We start from the raw sequence: 9,445 nt of genomic DNA, 5'->3' as shown, positions 1-9,445 counted from the left end.
AATCCCGTCCGAAAGCCACTACAACGAGCTTTGCGATCTCCGCAGGATATTTCCAGATTTTAGGATGAATCTGCGATTCCTGCAGCCAGTTCCTGGAACTTTTTTTTTTTTTTTTTTTTTCTTTTTCTTCCTAAAATCGCTTCACTTCCTTTAAACGACTCCAAATGGAAACAAAGCCCTCAGCAGCAGTTAAAATCCAAGAAGAGAAGACCTTGAAGAAATGGTGGTGTTTTAAATTAATTTATAAAAAAAACAAAACAAAAAAAACAAAAAAACCATTTACCCACTGAAGCAGAACAGACATCTATCACTTGATTTTTTTTTTTTCCTCATGAAACAGAATACAATCTGAATAGACTCTTAGTCCGTAAAGAATAAAATGATCAAGCAAGTAAACTGCGAAACTTCCAACACAATAAAAAAAAAAAAAAAAAACAGAAAAAAAAAAAAAAGGTAACGAACACAGCCAAGAGTGACAGGGTGGAACCGAAAAAGGAAGAGGAAGGAAGGGAGGAAGAATAAGTACAAGGGGTAAGTGCAGCACTGGTCAGAATCCTATAGCGCAGATTCAGTCTTAATTTCATCAGTTCCATATTCAGTTAAGTACATTGTCTCTAGATCCGTAACATGCAAGCTCAATGAAGCGTTGTGGTCAAATACGCATGAGAACATACTTATATCTCATAGGTTATTTGGAAAACTAAAATAGAAAACAAAAGCTGTGGGCGTACAGTGATAAAGAAGGTTTGCGTTTGACTGAGCAGAAAGGAAAAAATAAAATAAAATTACCAAATCCAAAATGATCCACTCCACTGACAGTGTTTTCTTTAAGGAAAAGGAGACTACATTCATTTCACTTAACCAAAGAGTCCACATACAAAAATAAAAAAGAAAAAAAACAAAATATCTGATGCTGTTTAAATTTTGTTCACCCCCCCCCCTCCTCTTTAGGCCCCAGTTATAGCTTTAGTATTTTCATTTTTTCTAGATATCTGTGTCTCGGGGGACTGACACTAACACTTAAAAAAAAAAAAAAAAAAAAAAAAGACCCAAAGTTACACGTGTACAACGGAATACTGCATTATACTCACAACTTCTTAGGTAGGTCAACATGGAGGCTAGCTGCCGAATATGGGAATGTCCAGGCGTGTTTCCCGCTTCCTGTTGGCGGAACGCGCAGGTCGTCTGAAACAGCAAACAGACGGCCATGTCGTCTGTTTGCTGTCTGCTGACCCTCGTCTGTAATGCTACTGGGGGGGGGGGGGGCCGCGGCGCTGAGTCCAAACCGGGAGGTGGGGTCGGTCCGGTCGGTCCGGTCGGCTCCTCCGTCTCTCCTCCGCCGCCGGATCCGAAGCTTAGCTACACAAAAATAACCCCGAAACGAAATGAAATAAAAAGTCTACAGGTCCATTTTGATCTGGGAGAGGAGGATCCGGACCCTTACGCAGAGACTGGTTGTGGTTCTCGTCCGAGGCCTTCTTCTCCGTCAGTGTCCAAGTCCCAGGGGTTTTGGGCGGCGGGCGGGGCACGCCAACTTCTTTTCTTTTTTTTCCCCCGTTTCAATTTTTTTTTTTTTTTTTCGATTTTCATTTTGGTTTTTGCATCGTGTTTCATGGTCTTTTATACCTGGAGGTGGCGGCTTGTGTGTGTGTGTGTGGGTGGTTGTGTGTGGTTCCTTGACAACTCGTCTCCAGTTTGGCACCTTGAGAGTAAGATAATGATACACCTCTGGGCAGGGTGGTGTGGGGTGGGGTGGGGGGAGGTTTGAGAAATTTGGGAGAAGGGTGGGGGTAAAGGAGTGATAGACTGGTTAGGCTCAGTGACTACAGGAGAGCAGGGTGGGGTAGGGGTGTGTGTGTGTTGGGGGGGGGGCTAGTTGTCTCCGCCCTTCTCACCGATCCCTCCTTTATCGTCTCTGACTGTGCTGGAATTGTTGTTGTTGTTGTTGTTGTTGTTGTTGTTGACAGCCACTCCGTCCTCCATCTTGACCCTCTTGGGCTCGGGCGGCTCCTGCTGGTCTCCGTTCTGCCTCTTGGTGGGGAGGGATGCCGAGGCGGAGGCGTGGGCGGCCAAGAGGTGCAGAGGATTGGCCACGGCTGCCGGGAGACGGTAGGAGGAGGAAGACAAGCGGGGGAGTCAGCGAGGTCTACAGTCTGCAAAAACCCAAGTCCCACCAAGCCCACCCCGAATGCATTTTGCGCCACTACTCATGCAATTACGGTACCACCGGTCACTCAAAGAGCCAACGAACAGAATTCCAAAGAGGCCGAGTAGTCGGCAGACAAACCGCGTCACCGCGGAGGGTTAGTGGTGACAAGTCAAAGCCTGCCGCGGGGACGGAAACACACTGAACAGGACGGTGGATAAATGCCACAAAAGTCCAGCGAGGAAAATGACTACACAATGAAATAAGCACCCAGAGACAGAACCCGGACGCAATGGACGACATGGCCGACGATCTTTAAACACGGAATTGGATCCGTAACGGAGTCAACAGCTACGGTCCAACCGTAGCTCCGCACAGTCGTACAACGGCCGCGGACTATGAGGCCATTCTTCTGTGTGAAACGCTCCCTCCACGTTCCGACATCGAAGGATCACCGTGCCCGTACGTGGCAAAACCAATTGAAGAAGAAGAAGAAGAACAAGAAGAAGAACAAGAAGAAGAAGAAGAAGAAGAACAAGAAGAAGAAGAAGAAGAACAAGAAGAAGAACAAGAAGAAGAAGAACTCCACCCGTGAGGCTGTTGGCTGAGTCAACTCCAGCCTGCTCCCCTCTAACACCCCTCACCCATTATGCCGCACACCCCTCTCTTGCATTTTGAATACTTTAAAGACTTATTAAGAACAATTATTTATTATTACAGCTGGACACGTCACCGCTGTTTGTCATCAACTGTCGCTGTTGTGTACTGTGCCGTCTCTGCCACGTGCTCACTGTCGCGTCTATCATGTGTTGTATAACGGCACACGTTATCCAAGCCAGAATTGTTGGATGTGTCTCGGAACGACAAAGGCTCCGCATCAATTTCTGTGCACAAATAATAAAAAAAATAAACAATTCAATCAGGTTCACCTGTGCTAGCAGCGGTAGCGATGGGGACCAGATGGGTCCCGTTTTGCGTGATGGTCTTTATTGGAAGCTGGTGCTGGCCGAGGGGGGCTTGCTGCACGATGGTAACCGTTGTTAGGGGGGTGGTCTGGGAGGTCTGGATAATGCGGCTCGCGCCGAGAGAGGCAGCTGTGATGGCTGGGAGTGGCTCCACTTTTACTGAGGGAGGGGAGAGAAAAAAAAGGGGGGAATCAAACACACACACACACACACACACACACACACACACACACACACACACACACACACACACACACACACACACACACACACACACTAACCTTTGACCTCTTTGTGGTCTCTGCCACCGTTTTCCTGCGGGCCCGTGGCCACCGCCATGATGCCGGCCTGGCCGGTCATGGTCGCCATGGTAACGGCCGGGATCTGGTGTACCACGTGCACTGTCTGCATGACGGGTGCCGAGTTGACCGCGGTCGTCACCATGGCTGGCGTTGCCATGGCGTAGGTCACAGACTTCATGGTCGCCTGAGGCATCTGGCGCTGGACGGCGATCAGCACCGGCTGGTTGTTCAGCGGCGAGCCTGCCGCAGGACAAAATCTGACGTTATCGCGACATTCCTGAGCTTTTAATACTCCAAAAAAAAACAAACAAAAAAAAAACACGTTTTGGTTACTACCACTGTGTACCAGATGAGTTCTGTGCAAAGCGAGCCTCTTGGATCACGGCGAGTTTGGGCTGGACCGTGGTGGCGGGGGTGGGAGCTGGCGGCGTGGTGGTCTCTGGCTCCATGGGGACGGGGGAGCCCTCTCTGGACAGACTGTCTGGAGTCTGGACCCCACTGGAGTGGGCGGACAGCGCCCCTGTGTGGTTGGGAGAAGCCGGGGCGCTCCTGGGGAAAAGGGAGACGGGGCAAAGAGACATGACAGCCCGCTTGGAGTTAGCCAAAAGCCATCGACAGGATCTATAGACCACGAGGGGTCCCTTTCCCACATGGAATCCGTAACCTCGTTGAATAAAAAAATATCAGGCAAAGGCAGTGGGGTAGTCATTCCCACATTGGCCTCCTTTACGGAAATGTTCCATATGGAGTCTGTTCACACACAGGTGACTAATATCGCGCGAGACTAGGCAACGGAATCTGTTTTTAGACCAGCGCCTTGGCTCCCCGTCTCCCTGCTCCACACTCTTCCCTCCCCGTCTCCCTGCTCCACAGACTCTTCCCTCCGCTGACTGAGAGGGGGACAGATCCCACGGCCCCGGACGCAATAAACCCTGAACTTCATGCGATTAAAACAGTTTGATCATTTTCCACCTGTCCTACACGCTCTGCCTCCGGAGAACGAATGCTCCCCGCCCCGTTCCAGCTCTCCCCGTCCGCTCGCTCCCTCCAGCTCCGCGCTGTGGTGCAGCCCGGGGCCAAGCCAAGCGCTCGTGTCCAATGAAGAAAAACGCGATCAAATTTAAGAATACAAAAAGACCTGTCTCCGTGGAGACTGCACGTGTTTCAGTTTCTCGTCTTTGCAGCCGAGCTCCACGGTTCGGACTCATTTTTCTGAATGTCTCCCCCCCTCCATTCCCACGTACTTCCGTTCACAGGTGTCGCGGCAACTTGCCGGAAAATTATACTACTTCCAGAGTGGGGAAATCTACAGCACGACTTTTATGGAACACCGAGACCGGCTCCCATTCCCACATGACGCCAATACAGAACATTGCAGGTTGTTATTTACGGCTTTCAGCGCAAGTGGGAAGGGGGCTAAAATGCAACAATGGTGATGGGTCTTGAATACTTTCTAGTAGAAACTAGTTTGTTTTCAAAATGTACCTTTGTTGTTTCTTTTGTTTGCGTTAACAATAAAGTGGGTCTGAATCACTCCACCCCGATTCATACACCAAGCGTTACCTGGAGGAGAGGGGTCCCAGCGGGGTCCTGAAGCAAGGCCCGCCCCTGGGCCGGCGCTTGCGGAACGCCTGCTCTATCAGCTTGCCCTCGGAGGACGGGTCGATCCTCCAGAACGAGCCCTTGCCCGGCTCCTCCTGGGACCGGGCCACTTTGATGAAGTAACGGTTCAAGGAGAGGTTGTGGCGGATTGAGTTCTGCGACGACAGAATTAACGCGGAGAGAATTATTTTTCAACCCTCAAGAGGATGATGAAGCATTTCTCGACATGATGCTTCTTCTTTTTGGTGTTTGGGTGATGAAACACCTGAATATGGTTTCTATCCTTGCGTCTTCAGTGCCTTCGTGCCAGTCGGTGTAGTAAAAATACGAGTGGTGAATCAGCCATTACAGTAAAACACACCAAGGGTATCCAGTGTGTTTGACACTAATGCTAATCACTGACATTGAATTTAAAATCTTTAATAAATATTGAGTTAAAAAAAAAAAAAAAAAAAAAAAAGTCTCTTATAAAAAGAAAAAAAATCTTAAATTACAGTATTTGTGCAAAAAATATTCAAGTATTAAGCAGGATTGCTGCGGTCTCTACGGCAGCCTTGTCATATTGCAGATATTCAATGAAAAAAAAAAATAATAATCTGATATTAAAGCAGTGGTTGTCACAGATGCATTTTCCCGATAAATAACCTTGCAGGCAAAGTACGGAATCTTTGGTGTCGTTTGTTTTACTGCGCAGGTTACTGACGGAGGATCCCAAAAAAGGCCACATAATCCCCACTCTGGGAGAACGGACACCGACCTGCCAGCCCTTGTCGGCGGTTCTGTAATACGGGTAGTTCTTGGTGATGTGCGTGTATATCCCGTTGAGCGTCAATTGTTTGTCTGGAGCCATGGTGATGGCTTGGACTATCAGCTGGGCGTACGAGTACGGCGGCTTGGAGTCATCCTGTGCACGGCAACGCAGAGGGGAAACAGAAGCAGACAAATAAAAGACCATCACACCAACACAAGTCATCCATTCATGCCAACACACAAGAGGCAAAAAGGGTTACGTGCACATCCAGAGTCTGTGATTTCATCAGAGTTGTGATTTGTTGGTTATTTCAACACCTAAAACACACACCCGGGTTTAAAAAAAACTTGGGATTTCATATCTGGATTCAAACAAGATCAACACTCATCGTTTTCCCAATACCTCGTCTTTCATTCCATCCCCTCCGTCCCGAGTTTTCCCCCGGTTGGGTTTCTCACCTTGGGACTGTCGCCGCCCGACGCCTCCTTGTCGTTTTCAGACTGAGAGTTGTCCCCGATAAGGTCGGAGGTTAAGACACGTCCCATCCTGTAGCTGGAGAGCCCCGCCCCGCGCGGACTGGAGGGGCAGGAGTTTGCTGCGCTGTAAAAGACGGGAGAGACGGTGAAATTCTCACCATTTAAAACGGGGGGACAACTTGCAAGTGCGGGAGCCACAGATGGTCCTGCCTCACCTGAGAGTGCCGGTCGGTGACGGCAGGGGGCTCATGAGGTGGGCTATGTTGTCTGGAATGTTTATGGTCAGGGGGGAGATCTGCGGCTGGACGGGCTTCACTGGTGAATCCGGCACATTCCTTCGCTCCTTTTTGTCGGTGGACAGGGCCGTGAATGTGATTTTTATGCTCGTGCTGGGGAACCGCAAACAGCACCTTTGAAACGAGACGAGAGCAAATGAGGCGGAAAGGTTAGCGATGTGAATCAAGACGCGGGGTATCTGGTTGGCTTTTACTCGTTTGTGTATTTTGGGATATGTGTTAGAGAGCTGCCCTAGCCTGTGCAGCCCCTCCGCTCTCTTCCCGGCAACAAGAAGGCCAACTGAGGTTTAATTGAAGCCAAGAGGGGAGCGTTGAGGTTCAGCTGCACAGGGTTTAAAAATGGATGTACAGGATGGCTGTTATGTAACGGTCCATGTATAACATGGTATTATTAATAGGGTATATTTGGACCAGTTTGCTAAGCCGCAGCATTAGGTCCTTAAGTCAAATTACGCTGACCGATTGCGAATAATGGTCAACACCAATGCAAGATTCCCTTAGATGTCAATGAATTTAAGGAAAGCGTTCTTGACATTCCACAGCCCACGGATGATGCTTTCGATGGTCATTTATGATTGACGTTTGGCAGATTGGGAATTTGAGCGCCGCCTGCAGATCAACTCCGTCGCCGGACGCGATGGAACGCCCCGCTGCCGTATGCCCTGCCTGCTGACACACGAGTCAACAAGTCACGATGGACAGAAATTGTGCCGATTTGTCCAAGCAGCCAAATAAATAGAAAGATAGATGAACCTTGTTTGGGGGGGGAAGAAAAAAAAAAAAAAGAAGAATGAAGCTGTGGGCAAAACCACAGCCCAGTCCCACATCCCAGAGGAAGACATGAGGCCAGGTTGACATTGAGCCGGGTTATAGGACAGATTTGTCACACACACACACACACACACACACACACACACACACACACACACACACACACACACACACACACGAAGGGTAAACCTGACCTGCAGATTGTATAGCAGTAGGTTAATAGTTACGGTAAACTCCTACCTACAGATTGTTCCTCCTTTATTATTGTTATTATTATTATCGTCATCACCATCTGGTATCGTGTCTTTAAATGTTTTTCGATGGTTATTATTCTACGACCAGCTACATTTGACCGTGCTGTCTGTACATGACGCCGAACGGGGATCTCGCGTCGCTGCCTAGCGAGTCGGGGTGAGCCGCGGCCACGTGCATCATGACAACAAAACAACAACAACAAAGCACAATATTTAAACCTCCATTTGGGTGAAAATTGGTTGTTGTTTTTTTTTTGTGGGGAGGTAATAATCCCGCCTTACATCCTTGGGAGCTGGAGCGGCGGCGCCCCTCTTCTCTGGAACACCCCGTCCACGAACACACCGTTCTTCCCCAGGCAGCGGAGGTAGAACTCCCCGCTGCCGGCGCCGGCGCCGTCCTCCCCGCCGGCCGTGAAGATCTCCAGGTGCCGGCGAGAGATGAAGCTGGAGTGGCCCATGCTGACGTCCACCGAGCCCTGCGAGGAGTTGCGGCCGACGGTCACCGAGCGCTTCTTCATCAGGTACTCGAACTCCCGGCCCTCGAGCCGGGCCACCGCCGACCCTGACATCCCGCTTACCACCGCCATTATTTCTGAGGGGGTTCCGGTTGATTTTTTTTTTTTTTTTTTTTTTTTTAGATGAAGGTTGCGCGCACACTTAAAAACGCGATAATTGTTTGTATCAATTATTTGTAGGGGGGGGGGGGAGTTGAGATTTATTTCAATGTATTAATGATGGGGGGGGGGGGGGTCCGAATTGTAAAGCGTGGAAATTTTTTTTGTCAAGGAACGTGCCTGACCGGGGACGCAGCGGCTCCACCGACCCACACCGCCGCGACAGAGAGGAACAAGAAGCGGGGCCGGCCAATCGGAGGCGGCCAAATGGGCGGAAATGCAATGACGTGGGCCCCCCCCCCCCTTCGGCCAATCGGCGGTCGGCGTGGCGGGGGCAGCTGTACCGTGATTACCAATGACAACAATAATAATAAACAACAACAACAAAAAAAAAAACCCAACAAAAAAAATAAAATAAAACCAACAAAAAGAAAAGTGTCTGGCGGACGTGGAGCGGTTGGTTGCGCCGCAGTTTGACGCGCAGGACGACGGCGAACGGGAAAACGCGGCACCGCACTTCTTTGGTTCGATTATTCGATTTATTTTTTTCCTCTGATTGTTGCCCCCCCCCCCCCGTAGATTCTGATGTCGATCGCGGATGACGAATGACGGATTGTGAAGGCGCAGTTTACATTTTTTTTCAGAGCTTTCTCAACATTATTATTATTATTGTTATTATTATTATTATTATTATTATTATTATAATTATTATAATTATTGTTATTATTATTGTTATTGTCATTGTTATTATTATTATTATTATTATTATTATTATAATTATTGTTATTATTATTGTTATTATTATTATTATTGTTATTGTTATTGTTATTATTATTATTATTATTATTATTGTCATTGTTATTATTATTATTATTATTATTATTATTATTATTATTATTATTGTTATTATTATTATTATTATTGTTATTGTTATTATTATTATTATTATTATTATTATTATTATTGTCATTGTTATTATTATTATTATTGTTATTATTATTATTATTATTATTATTATTGTTATTGTTATTGTTATTATTATTATTATTATTATTATTATTATTATTGTCATTGTTATTATTATTATTATTATTCTCTGCATTTTAGAAATCTCAAACCGTCCGAAACCCGAAGCTGCCCGGTTGACGTCTCGTTCGAGCCGACATGCCACGAGCACCTCGCGGCTGAGAAGTTTCATCCCGGGTCGTCATCCCCGCACGGAAGCAGGAGAGCGTGGAAAAACCGACCGAATTTGATGGCCCTCGGGA

The 9,445-nt window shown here is 47.6% G+C and overlaps 1 protein-coding gene across 1 annotated transcript; it reads right to left on the bottom strand.

The window, feature by feature from the left end:
* Positions 1 to 1,006: 1,006 nt before the first annotated feature.
* Positions 1,007 to 8,207, bottom strand: foxk2a (forkhead box K2a). Its single transcript, XM_080020870.1, has 9 exons — positions 7,846 to 8,207; positions 6,458 to 6,652; positions 6,225 to 6,366; positions 5,773 to 5,919; positions 4,977 to 5,170; positions 3,760 to 3,962; positions 3,393 to 3,653; positions 3,076 to 3,270; positions 1,007 to 2,096 (listed from the first exon to the last, which is right to left on the bottom strand). The coding sequence occupies exons 1-9, from the start codon at positions 8,148 to 8,150 to the stop codon at positions 1,873 to 1,875; spliced, it is 1,866 nt and encodes a 621-aa protein (XP_079876996.1). The 5' UTR covers positions 8,151 to 8,207; the 3' UTR covers positions 1,007 to 1,872.
* Positions 8,208 to 9,445: the final 1,238 nt, after the last annotated feature.

The sequence above is a fragment of the Zeus faber genome (assembly GCF_960531495.2).
Source record: "Zeus faber genome assembly, chromosome: 20".
Taxonomy (NCBI): domain Eukaryota; kingdom Metazoa; phylum Chordata; class Actinopteri; order Zeiformes; family Zeidae; genus Zeus; species Zeus faber.
This window is presented reverse-complemented; position numbering and strand designations above follow the sequence as displayed.